The sequence below is a fragment of the Rasamsonia emersonii genome (genome assembly GCF_000968595.1).
Source record: "Rasamsonia emersonii CBS 393.64 chromosome Unknown ctg1118621760168, whole genome shotgun sequence".
NCBI classification, from domain to species: Eukaryota; Fungi; Ascomycota; class Eurotiomycetes; order Eurotiales; family Trichocomaceae; genus Rasamsonia; species Rasamsonia emersonii.
Genome location: NW_013563158.1, coordinates 19787 through 32492, shown reverse-complemented (window position 1 = coordinate 32492; position 12706 = coordinate 19787). Strand labels below are relative to the sequence as shown.

At 49.2% G+C, this 12706-nt stretch overlaps 6 protein-coding genes across 6 annotated transcripts; 4 read left to right on the top strand and 2 right to left on the bottom strand.

Moving 5' to 3' along the window:
- Positions 1 to 133: 133 nt before the first annotated feature.
- T310_4809 (Phospholipid-translocating ATPase) lies at positions 134 to 4328 on the bottom strand (the record flags this gene model as incomplete). The annotated part of the gene is made up of 3 exons (XM_013472314.1): positions 134 to 982; positions 1042 to 1345; positions 1405 to 4328. The coding sequence occupies 3 exons, from the start codon at positions 4326 to 4328 to the stop codon at positions 134 to 136; spliced, it is 4077 nt and encodes a 1358-aa protein (XP_013327768.1).
- Positions 4329 to 5129: 801 nt separating this feature from the next.
- Positions 5130 to 5546, bottom strand: T310_4808 (Exosome complex endonuclease 2/ribosomal RNA processing protein; the record flags this gene model as incomplete). Its single annotated transcript, XM_013472313.1, has 1 exon — positions 5130 to 5546. The coding sequence occupies one exon, from the start codon at positions 5544 to 5546 to the stop codon at positions 5130 to 5132; it is 417 nt and encodes a 138-aa protein (XP_013327767.1).
- An 881-nt stretch (positions 5547 to 6427) lies between these two features.
- T310_4807 (uncharacterized protein) lies at positions 6428 to 7528 on the top strand (the record flags this gene model as incomplete). The annotated part of the gene is made up of 7 exons (XM_013472312.1): positions 6428 to 6437; positions 6486 to 6508; positions 6567 to 6643; positions 6701 to 7119; positions 7195 to 7343; positions 7391 to 7433; positions 7488 to 7528. The coding sequence occupies 7 exons, from the start codon at positions 6428 to 6430 to the stop codon at positions 7526 to 7528; spliced, it is 762 nt and encodes a 253-aa protein (XP_013327766.1).
- A 1009-nt stretch (positions 7529 to 8537) lies between these two features.
- Positions 8538 to 9259, top strand: T310_4806 (uncharacterized protein; the record flags this gene model as incomplete). The annotated part of the gene is made up of 4 exons (XM_013472311.1): positions 8538 to 8571; positions 8634 to 8698; positions 8884 to 8952; positions 9041 to 9259. The coding sequence occupies 4 exons, from the start codon at positions 8538 to 8540 to the stop codon at positions 9257 to 9259; spliced, it is 387 nt and encodes a 128-aa protein (XP_013327765.1).
- Positions 9260 to 9798: 539 nt separating this feature from the next.
- T310_4805 (uncharacterized protein) lies at positions 9799 to 10990 on the top strand (the record flags this gene model as incomplete). Its single annotated transcript, XM_013472310.1, has 2 exons — positions 9799 to 9876; positions 10367 to 10990. The coding sequence occupies 2 exons, from the start codon at positions 9799 to 9801 to the stop codon at positions 10988 to 10990; spliced, it is 702 nt and encodes a 233-aa protein (XP_013327764.1).
- A 765-nt stretch (positions 10991 to 11755) lies between these two features.
- T310_4804 (Dihydrofolate reductase) lies at positions 11756 to 12706 on the top strand (the record flags this gene model as incomplete). Its single annotated transcript, XM_013472309.1, has 1 exon — positions 11756 to 12706. The coding sequence occupies one exon, from the start codon at positions 11756 to 11758 to the stop codon at positions 12704 to 12706; it is 951 nt and encodes a 316-aa protein (XP_013327763.1).

The window sequence follows — 12706 nt, the reverse complement described above, 5'->3', positions numbered from 1 at the left end:
GCAGACATGAGATTGTCTCGAAAATACACACACAAAAATAATATCTCCCAGCGCCATCAACCGTGCCAGACAGTAATAAATAAAGCACTAAAAAGCTGCAGCAGGACCATAAAAAAATAACACAAGTACCCTGTCAAACCGGCCTTCTCAAACTGGCCATCTCTCCATATCTACCCCTGCTCCTCGTCGTGTCATAAGCGTTAACAATCCTCATCTGTCCGCCCTCGTCGGCTTGACTGAAGGCATAGCCGCGCTGTTTCCGCATCCGCTGCACCTGGCGAACCTTCCGGATCGCCTTCTGGAACTGCTCCATCCGCGGCCGGTAATCTTGGACATTATACTTCTGGATCTCTTGGACGTGATGGTACGGCTGCGGAATGTACATGCGTTTCGCATATTTCCAGGCAAAGTCACGGAGAAGGCAGATCGCGGGCAGGATAATAGCCATCATGTAGAACTGCGGTAGCGTGAATATAACAGGGATGATGCCGTAGTATTCCATCGAGAACCCAAGAGTCGGCGCCACGTAGCCGTAAGCAGGGAGGAAAATCAGCCAGATCAGAAGCGATCCAGGAATAGCGATGACATGATATTTAGTCCAAATATTCGTGACGAGAGACGCCTTCCCCAGCACCGTGACAAGGACAGCCGTGTACAGGCATGTGCCCCATACCCAATGACCTGCTGTCAAACCATTCCGCATTGGGAGATCGTCGTAGAAAATAAGCTCCGAAACGACGTAAGCTACAAGCGAATGGAAGAAGCCGTTGGCGATCCATGACCAGAAGCTGTGCATCTTGAAGAAAACGCCCTTCTGACCGAGCTGGTACAGCTGAGGGTACCGATCCAACAGTCGGGCCGAAACAAACTGATCAACGATCCCCATGACAAACGGAGGAAGCACCGTGAACAAGACGTTGTAGAAGGACAGAGTCCACGACTCGTAGATCACTTCCCCCGAGAAGGCATTTTGAAAGGCGTACTGGAGATTCGCATTAGTCATGAGACTACATAAAGGAACCTCTCCAAAGGTTAACTCACCCAGAACTGCGTCATGTTGAGAGCGATGTTCTTGTAGAAGGAATACAAAATCACCTTGCTGATCCGCGAATAGGCCCAGGATCCGTGAACAAGAAGCAGTTTTCGAAGGTAGCGGAACTGCGCAATGGACACGTCGGCAGCCCGCGCAGCCTGGAGACCCTCAACACCACTGATACCCACACCCACATGGGCTGCCTGGATCATGGACACATCATTGGCTCCGTCGCCGATAGCAAGAAGCAGAGACTTCAAATGACGCTTGACAAGCTTGACTACAAGAGCTTTCTGGAGCGGTGAAACACGACTACGGCCAGTCAGAATTGAAATCCAAATGGCATATAACCCAATACAAAGAAAACTTACCAGCACACGACGGCCTTGCACATAACCGCCAAATCCAGGAAGGTCTTTTCCAAATCTTTCTCAAGCGCATAAGTCAAGGACTTCCCATCAATGATGAGCGCGAGAGGTTCTGTTTCCCCGCCGGAAGCGGTCTGACTCTGAATCGCTTGCAATTTCTTCGACAAGTTCTCTCTGGTAGCAGAGGCGGACTCTTCGTTCACGATAAGCAACGTCATGTCTTCCGAGATAAGCTTGCATGACATGCCAATGTTGATGGCGGTTTCTTGTCTGTCACCAGTCAAAACCCAGATTTTGATGCCGGCGGTCTGCAGAGTGTGGATAGTGTCAGGGACTCCATCCTGCAATCTGTCTTCGATGGCAGTAGCTCCGAGAAGGTAGAAGTCTTTCTCGATAAGCTCGGATGCCTTATCCAGTTCCTCTTGACGGTTTCCGCTGACAGTCGTGGCGGCCTTGTCGTGGATCTGGATCCACTGTTGGAATTCATCCTCCGGGATTTCTCTCATTGCCAGACAGAGGGTCCGCAGACCTTCAGAAGCGTATTCCTCAAGGTGCTGTAAGGTGGCTTCCACGATTGGATTGTCCGGATTGAGGCGTTCCAGGATCACCGTGTCTGCACCCTTGCAATAGATTCGGACCTTTCCATCAGGGCATCGGAAGATAGTTGACATCCTTTTCCTGCTCGAGTTGAATTCGCATACAGCCAGCAACTCGTATTCATATTCCTGCCCGTCCACAGTGATAATAACTGACCGAGGTTTCCGGTTTGTGAACCGATAACCCAACATAACAGCTCCTTCTACCAGAGCACCTTCATCAGGAGACGAGGCCTGATATTTGATTTCCCCAGGTTTCTCGGCCCTCCTCTCTGGAATGACCGTGTGGCAGGTTGCCAGCAACGTGAGGAAATGATGAATGGCCTCTTTGGTAGGATGAGATTTCAAGTTCTCACGGAGCTTCTTGAAGTCGTGAATACCAGTATCGTCCCCATCGCTCGTCGGCCTCCGATCTTCGGGAACCTCACCAGCATACTGAATCCCACCGATGGAGCACTGTTTAAACTCCATCTGGTTGCAGGTTAAAGTACCCGTCTTGTCAGAGAAGATGTACTCGATCTGACCCAACTCCTCCACGAGAGAAGACGTCCGGCAAACCGCAGGTGTGTCCGTCTTATCATAGTACATATCAAGATCGGAACTGATAAGAAAAGCCTGGAAGTACTTAACGATCTCTATTGTCACGAAAAGTGAGATCGGAACGAGGTTAGAGTAGAGCACCCAGTAGGTGAAGATATCCATAATAAACTGTTTCACAGGTTGATATGAACCGTAGTCGAGGTACGATAGTTTGCTGGATGCCGTCTCCCGAACGATTAAGTCTCCGACAGAGCTGATCACACTAAGAGCTACAAGAACGCCAACAAGCATCAGAATCTGCCAGTTGACGGTGTGTTCCACAGCGGTTCGCTTGATCGGAGTTGCGGTGGCATTTCTCATCAACTTTGTCTCATGACCAGTGAAGACAACCACGCCATGAATCCACGGTGTATTACGCAGCGTAGCTCCTCGAAGCAGAAGTTGGTCAGGCGACAGAGGTAGCTCCTTCTCGCCTCCTCCGGCATGCATGGTCAACGTGGCTTCATACGTGTAGAGGCTGCTATTCGGCTGTTCGGACCGTATCCGCCCTGTCAGCCTGCTCAGGTCGCTAGGATTGACCAGGTGGGCGGTTTCCGGGATGGCCTGCTTAACTTTGAGGTTTGTCTCTCCGTCCAAATTGGCTGTCTCAATGTAACAGAGACCTTCGGGCTCAGAACTCGCAAGCAAAACCAGGTCTGCGGGAAATGGCTCTTCGGATTCCACCCGCACAATGTCTCCCACTGCGACATCCAGCCATCTGGTCTCCTGAAACGTGGACCCTTTGAGAACCCTGGCCTTGGAGTAATTGAGGGATTTGTCCGAGCTCCTCCGTTTGAAATCTTCAATCAGTTCCTTGACGGCTGAGACTATCAGCACAATTATCAACGGCACAATGGTAGTATATCGGTTGGTAGGGGTCACATTGGGGATTTGCTGAAGACAGGCGGTAAACAAGAAAAAAAGGTTGGCGTATTTCGAGAACTGTTCAAAGAGGAACTTAGGTATAAAGGTGATGATATTGTACTTGGCCGTGGAGATATGATTATCCACGTATTTATGTGCGGCATTCGCGGGCGCGTTATTGAGCATGATGATCCGGGGTCCCAGAGTCGAAGGATCCACCTTCTTTTTCCCAAAGCCGAATTTGAAGTCCCCGGCACTGAACCTTTTCCTGCTCTTTGGGGGACTGCCTTCGTCCCCCTCGGGACCATCGATCCGTGCACCTCGTGCACCCGATTCTGTCAGCGGCAGATCCATCTCCGAGTACTGGTGGCCCATGCCCAGCATGTTCTTCGCCCTGCCCATGAGCCCACCGCCCAGAGCCAGAATACTATTTCGCTCATTTGCTCTCCTGACCCGCGCGGGGGATACACTGTCCTCGTCGATCTCCGCATTGTCGTAGCCCTGCATGGATCGGTCATCTTCGTAGTCATCCAGGTCGGAATAGCGCTGGTAATTATTTAACCCCGACGTTTGTGAGTAGGTCCGAGTGGCCGGCGCTCCAACATATGGATTACTTCCCGTATGGTTTGAGTGAGGTCGTGCGTCTGCTGGGCCTGTCTGTCCAGCTCCCGCGGGCGGGTGTGTGCCCCCAACAAAGTCATCGTAAGAAACGGATGGTCTCCCCTGCTGTTGGTTTGGATCGTGGATATTATATCGCTGCAACAGATGGTCGTCGTTCACGGGCGGTCGCTGACCGCTGTTGTAGACTGGTGCGCTCTCCTCCAGTTGTAGCAAGTCCTCATCGCGGCCAGCGGACGGATGACTTCCAGGAGGCCTACCGCTGGCCATGGTGTTTCGGGCGGGCAAACACCCTCACTCGTTGAGATTCGCAGTCAGATGAGTGGCCCAGAAGCATTGAATGTGGACGAGAGAGCGGAAAAAAAGGACAACTCAAGAACCTGCCGTACAAAAGAAGGCGCGCTGAGAGACGGAGGAATCACGACTGAGCTGTTTTGCAGGTCAGCTCGGACACTCTGGAGGAGTCTCCGAGCACGGCCAATCAAGCGCCGCGTGGCCAGCAGACCCGACCTAAGCCACCGTCTGACGCCGCCCAGGCATTCGTCGTCAGACACCAGCATGCTCCGCCACGAGCAGATTGGCCGCTGGACGGAGGCAAAGAAATCTCGTTATTTTGGCTGCTCGCTATTATTAAATGAATGTGAGACCTTCTGGCAATAAGGTTCCCTGTGCCAAGCCACAAGAGGGTTCTCGTAAATACAGTGAGTGCACTACGGCATATTACTCGAATGCCCATAATCGACAATAACGTTTCTACTGGTTACGTAGACGGGATTCTTCATTGTGTAGATAATACTCATGCAATGTGATAAAAGTGTCTTGCCAATCGAGGCCTGACAATTGTGCAACCTAAAATGGAATAGGCAACTGGCTCGAGCACTTGAAACCACCCGTGGACCTTATACGAGACTCCTCAAACAAGGGGCCGGTGGGCGCCCGAAAAACGAGACAGCATCAAGAACGTGTACTTGCTTTTATTTCGTGATGTCTTTTGTTTTTTTTAGGTACTAACCCTGAGACCCACTTCATTCGCATGAGCGCAGGATGAAATGTATACGGATGAAGTACTTATCATCGGTCGTTTTCGGCGCTGGCCTCTACGCCGCGATTCTGTTTGGCGCGCTTGGCCAGATCGGCTTCTAAGGCCTTGCCGATAATGCCATTGATCTCCTGCACCTTCCGCAAGGCTAGGGACGTCTTGTTGACAACATCTATCGCACTGACAGGGCAACCTGAAGACTTGTAGAGAGCACAGGTTTCGCCAGAATTGTTCAGGGCAATCACCAGGTCTCCCTCGGAAGCCTGTTCCTCCTTGAGGGTGGCGTCCACGACGATTACTTTTCCTTCATGGAAGGCATGGAAAGTGATAGCCAACGGCTTGTGAGTGATATTTAGGGGCACGGGAACCCGCTCGTCAAGTCCAAATACCGTGACTTGGCCCTCTTTCACCTCAGCATCGGGACGACGGAAATGCTGCAGACCCGCCATGATGCCAATACAGGCACAATCGATGAGGTTGCCGTCATAGTCGGTTACATGAACATCGGCACGGATCCCCCAGCAGCTTTTTCCTTTCAATATGCACAGCGACTCTGTGTCCAGCGCGTTGGAGTGACGAATTATCCGATCAAGCATCCGGGAAACGTAAGATTCGAAGTCAGTCTGGCTGCAAAGAGACAGTTAGTTCGCTTAAATAGCGCGGTCGGTGTCAAAGCAATCGCATACCGTGCACTTTCCCAAGCAGGCGAGCCCATGGCAGTCAGCTCAAGGGCAATCGTAAAAATACCATCGGAGGGACGGTCATCGCGGGGCTTGGTAACTTCGGCAGAAATGCGGACCACAAGACTGCAGAGTCGCACAATTAGCAATAAGAAATTGTTACTCAAAGGCACCTACAGAATAACTCACCTGGTCCGACCCAGATGGACCTTCACATGTCCATACTCCTCGCCGAAGGAGATGGTCAGAGGACGTAGGTCATCGACACCTCGACCGTCTAGACGTACATTCTCGTGCAGAGCCTCAAGAATGAAGTCACGCTCTGCAACGGTGAGCGGCACTTCTCTGGACATCGTGTGACCAATTGCTCACACTGAGGGGGAAGAAGCCCCAGCAGTAAGAAGACTCGTTTTGCTCGCAACTTTCTCTATCAGCGTCATTGTGCTCCGCCGGACAAAAGTTGTTGCGGGAGCTCAACGGAAAGAGTTTTCGTATCGTGGCCAATCATTCAAAGGCGGTGAGGAGCGATTTGCTGACTCAGCTGCGAGTGGCTGCTGCTTTCAGGCGAACGATCGTACAGCAGCTGTATCTGTCAAACGGCATCTATCCTCAGCCGAACGCTCCTCGTCTTCTCAAGATCGCCCTTCAAAATGACAACAGGTGAGTTCTTTGATAATAGTTTTGGAGTGCTCTGCTGACATCGCGTAGCACACAGGCCTACGTTTGATCCGGTATGTTGCCATTGATGTTGCTTTCATCTTAAGGACAAGGGACTGATTGAGCTTATAGGCTCAAGGCAGGGAGGCCCCTCGTGGGCCAGCTTATCACCAGCGCCTCCTTCCTGCGTATATGACCTTGAAAGTCAGGTGCGTAATGTTGCCACCAACCGGGTATAAGACGTTTATCTCTGACACTCCCACCAGACAACCTGGCCAAGGCAGCGAAGAGGAAGTCCGAAAGCGAGACTTGAGAGCGGAGTTGCTGGCTGCCGAGGCTGCGCACTTCGCGAAGACTAAGGGCACCAAGGAGGAGACAACTACTGAGAAAGTTTCGGCACCTAAACGTCAGCTAGAGGATGGTACCCATGACGGTGGTGGGCCCGAAGAGGAAGAGGATCTGGAAGCCAAACGACGGCGAATATTGGAGGAAACACGAGAGATAGATGCAGATTCCATTGCGTCCGACAGCGATAGTAGTGAGGAAGATAGGTGGGTGCCCATTCCGGATTCGCAAGGCCAGACTAAGCTGACAAATTCAGCGATGACGAAGAGGATGAAGCTGCCGAGCTCATGCGAGAATTGGAAAAATAAAGAAAGAGCGACAAGCGCAGAAAGAGAAAGAGGTTTGTTACTCGACTGCCCCTGCGTCCCACAAGGCATTGCTGACGAGGCATAGGAACGTGAACGAGCTGCCAAAGAACAGGAGCAACGAGAGTACGAGATTGCCAGGGGTAACCCATTGCTCAACCCTCAGGATTTCAATATCAAACGACGGTGGGACGACGACGTGGTTTTTAAGAACCAGGCCCGTGGTACAGAAGAAAAGAAGAGCAAGGAATTTGTCAATGTAAGGCTCTTCCCGCAGACCTTCAGATGAATGATGGATGCTGATAGAGTTCAGGATCTGCTGCGATCAGACTTTCACAAACGATTCATGGTATGATTGGCGTTTCCCTGTCGTTTCTATACCTGCAACTAACTTATTATCCAGTCGAAATACGTGCGATGATGTTGCCACTGCATCCTCCATGAAATTTGCGTGGCGTGGGCGTGTCGCAACTTCTGCGATTCACGACAGCTGCAACCATTATTTTCAAGTAAATGCAGGGTCGAGTCTTGGATCCTTGTTATCTGCGACTGCGATCTAACATGATCACCTTCATGGTTGATGTTCCGGAAGCATGGATACCCCTAAGATCCTACGGTTTTTGGAATAACTAGGATAATCCCGAATGACTGGGATTATCTTCAATTCTTCATGATCCTATCAAAGACGCCAACATGTCATATTCAGGGCGATAGCAGGAGTCGCAGGATCATGTCAGGATTAAATTCGGGCACCAGAGAAATGGCAGGAATTGCTTATCGGGCATTTGCAAGCAGCACTGTTAGAAGAATCAGTGTTGGCATCAAGAGCAATCAAGCATGTTCTAATAATGATAACCAAACTTTCTTAAGTGAAATGGATAAATTATGGTATTGTATCTATTCTAGCATGTTAACATAATACACTTTGTGTCTGTTAGCCATGACATGGGAGACAAATATTGGTGACAAAGTGACCCTCATATTATTCTCTGCCTTTGACCTAAAACCTAGAAGCCCAACAAAGAAGGCTTGAGTTAAACCCTCACTTTACCCGACTCTAACCTGCTACCTGAGCTGACCTGGAGAGCATATGTTCAAAGCCAGAGCCCGAAAAAGTGAGAGCAAGGTCAAATGCTCATTTTATCCGGACTTTGACCTGACCCAGCTTTGACCTGGGAGACATATGTAACGACCTGAAATTCGGACAAAGTGAGGATTTGGTCAAGTGCTCACTTTACCCGACCCTGTGTTAAAGACCATATAGAGCTGGCGAGAGTGATGGTTTGGGTCACCCTCACTTTACCCGGCCAGTTTTGCTAACTCCTCCACCGCCTTCCAGACCGTCTTTTCCACCGCCTCCATTCTGCCACCATATATCATCTCAATGGCCGGCTTTACGTAAACCCTTCTTTCTTTGCTACATAGCCAAGAGCGACTTCGTTTCGATTCAAATATGGATGCTCAGTTCACGAGTAAGGCGTTACATAGTAAGCAAGCAACGAGCCCTCCTTATTTCGAGGAATCAGCCTCTCTAACGTCCCTCCTGTAGATCGCATCAATACCAATGTCGCGCAGCTGTTGCAGCGGTTCGAGAATATCCTTGCGCCAGCGAGGGTGAGTGCATGTCAAACTACGCATCCGTGATCCTATCTTTTTTTTTCTAGCACCATTTCTACCTGATAGAGACACCTGGACAGTCTGCTAGAGTTCCTGGATTTGTTACGCAAGAGAATACATACCATCCTTGTATTTAAACAGTGAATTAACTAACTTTCTGCTTTTCTTTTTATCTTGAACAGACCGAAAATACAGACAATGCCTACACTGCCGTTGGAGTCTACAATCTTGACGTAGAAGCATCCGCATTGGTGAGTTAGATATTTTTTTATGTCCTCTCTAAACAGTTTTTGACACCAGTACCGTCTTATCACCTCCAACTAATGGGAAATAAACCAGACCCGCGCCGCGGAAGACATCCTCTCATTGACGCGGTCTATGAAAGAAGCCTGGCTGTTCGAGAAACTGAACACTGTCGGAGAGGATGAGCATGACATCAAGCGTAACAAGGAATTGGAGGAGAATGTGAAATATGTGGGCCAGGCACTAGAGGAGAGTCTGGCGTCGCAGTCTGAAGCCAAAAATGCGAGTGGAAGTAGTACCAGTGGAACGAATTGATTCCTACCTACTTCCTTTTGCTCTCTTCTTTCTCATCTCGACTGCGTCCTGACTGGACTGGATTGTACGGCTGATTGATACCATTGAGGGACTCGCTTGGACGATCATGAGTGATGATTTTTCATTTATTCTTGATGTTCTCTGGGAGGTGATGGGCGTCAAGGCGTTCTATATCTACTACTGGAAGTCTAGGAGTTACCTAATGAGGCTTAATGGTCATGTGATTCAACCACTTCGGGTTGCATCCTGCTTGGTTGGGATCGAAATTTATATGAACTAGGTATCTGCCTCTCTCTAGTTCAATATTCTCTCCCTAATTTTTCCATTTTTCGCTAATTCCAGTAATAAACACAACACTTCTTCCATGCTCAATCACGAGGTTTCTTTTCACATATTCGGTGCTGGCAACCTGGCTTATGCAGCCAGTCAGCGCAAGACAGCAAAGGTGATGAATTGCTGCTGATCCAAGTGAATTTTCCATATGTTTTCCTATATTTCCATAAGATACCTGTACCTTGGTCTTGTCATGTATTAATACAATGTCTTTGTCAATTGAATCTCTAAAATTTACAGCCAGCTTTCCCTACCTCAAGGCAGCAAGTTCAACAGGTCACCCTGTGCGTCATCCTGATGGTCTCTCGAATGAGTTTGATATCAGAGAGTGAAGAGGAAGAACGGTGACGACTCAAGGTACCGGGTCTGGCTGCCTTTGAGTGGGTTATGAAACTGGACTCGATAACAATGATTCGCTCCTGAGCGGAGGCCATTCCACAAGTCGGCATATTCCATCACCTTTCACGATTTTCTTTGCCTCTGTGTCATGAATCATATCGCCAGTATGCAATTCAATTCGAGGACCGGATATCTGTCCCCATTCAAGTGAAGATATCACCCTCACGAATCCTTCCTTCATTATGACATTCGACAGGTAATCAGTAACGATGCAGCAATGATGTGAGTCAGTTATGAGCAATTTGGAGTCATGAATCATCGTCATTCTACAGGATAAATTGCTCCCTGAGCTCTGTTTCTACAGTCTCTCCTCCTTTTCCTTTTCCACGTACAAAGATAACTCAGAATATCCCAATCTTGACTCGAATTCTCTAGCCTTTTGATACTGTTCATTGCCATCAAGCAAAAGAAAGGTTCACCCAGTCCTTCTTGAACTGCAATACATCAGCAGCCTCCTGTTCTACCGCAAAAATTCCTCGTCCCATTGTATACAACTGCGACTGTGTTGTCGGGGAGAACGATTGCATCCTGCCGCCGAGACATCTCGTGGAGCTTCACGGTGGACCATGGCTGGTTAGCGGTTATAGGTCACTCTATCCTTTTAAGTGCATGAACTGCGAATGGAAGGACATCGAACACAACTATATCGAGAAACTCAAGGCAGATATCGGCACGATGGTGAAGACACGGGTCAACATGCACCCTGAAGAGACGGCTTGGCTCAACATGAACCTTGAAGAAGGTAGCGAAGTTGAGATCAGCAGCATCACTAGAGAAGATACGGAGAAATTGTTCATACTCCATTTCAAAATTTGCAGTCCCAGTGGGACCGAAAAGGAGGGCAAGTTAAAGGTTTCAACCCGAAAACTCAACGCAATGCAGAGTGACCGCGAATGGGAAGGCGAAATCGAGATTATGACATTCGTATGGATGTTGAAGATCGATGCAGATGAAACGATTCGGAGTTTTGAAGCGCGTTGGAACGAAGTGAACGTCTAGATTCTGGAAATCCGACTTCTACCGTGACGACCTGCAAGTCGACAGACCCCGACAAGGCATGTCACAACCTGACCTGAGGGGGAAACCCCGATCTGTTGGAATGGAATTTTGAACGTGGCTTTTTTTTTTGGTCTCTAACTTGTCATGTATGAGTACAACCTTTTTTTCCCTCTACTGAGTTTGTTGGTATGTATCTGCTTTCTTTTCCTGATTGCTGAACATGTATGATTACAAAAATGAGATTTTTGGTGACATTCCCTGACTAAATTTTTTTTATTTACTTCTGGTTTGGCATGTACTGTACGATTACCATATATCTTGATAGCTTGGTTAATTTCGGCAATTTGGCTAGACATGCATGTGTAATTTAATACTATTATTCTTGAATCGCATTACCCAATTATCTTACCCAGGTAATGGAAATACTGAAGTAATTTACTCTAATTCATATTTTCCTATAAGGAATATATATGCGAAAGAAATATTTTAAATTGTGATGTCTCGATAGTTCTTGCATGGAGTACTCCGTATACATATACACACATGGCTGTATGGGGTTTAGCTTCAGGAACCCGCCCGCCACTTTTTATCTTATCAGTTGCGATCGTAGCTCCTATATTTTTCGACGCGTCAGTAATAGCACCAGGTACTTACGAAAGGCCTTCTCTTTTTCTTTACTCTCTCTCCCCCTCTCCCTCTTCCTCTCCTTGTTAATATATCTGAGGAAAGAAAACAAAGAGAATGCCCTCTTCAGACACATCCACCATGCCACCACCAACTACACATCGACCCCTCACTCTCATTGTAGCGACCACGCCAGTCCTACGCACCAGCACCAGCACGAGTACCATCTGCTCTCTTCCGATTACCACAGACCCTACTAATACAGCCAATACTACATCTCACCTCCTCGGCATCGGCCTCAATGGCACCCTCCCCTGGCCCCGCATCAAATCCGACATGAGCTTCTTCGCGCGCGTGACGACGCGTCCGCCGCGAGACATGCCCCCTACCACAACAAACGCGATTATCATGGGTCGCAAGACGTACGAGTCCCTGCCGAAAAACCTGCGGCCGCTGGCGAAACGGATCAATGTCGTGATCACGCGCGATACGTCGGGCGCGGTGCGCAGTCAGATCCTGGCGGAGTTGGAGGCGCAGAGGGAGAGGTTGAGATTGAAAAAGCAGCAACAGCAACAACAAGCAGGTTATGAGATAGTAAAAGAGGGTGGTGCTAGTGCTGGTGCTGGCGAAGAAGAAAACGAACCGGTTACAGACGCGCTTGTCTCGACGAGCTTGGAAGACGCTCTCGAGTCGCTCCAGCAGACGCAAAAACAGACAACACAGGTCGGAAATCTATTCGTCATTGGAGGCGGAGAGATCTATGCTGCAGCCCTACGGCTACCTCCCGACAGCCCGTACGGGAGAGGCCTTCGGATCGTCATGACGAAGGTAAAGAAGAAGAAGAGCAGTATCAGCAAGGACAGTAACGGCGACGTAGTGGCAGTTACACAAGAATCGGAACCAGAAGAAGAGTATTTCCAGTGCGACACCTTCTTCCCCCTGAATGCCCATGATCTGTCTCCGCAGAGCGGCTGGCGCGAAGCCCCAGCCGACGAGGTGTCAGACTGGGTCGGGGAGCCTGTCTCTCCGGACTGGAAGGACGAAGGGGATGTGTCGATTAAGATCGTTGGGTATGAGAGGGTTTCTTCCTGA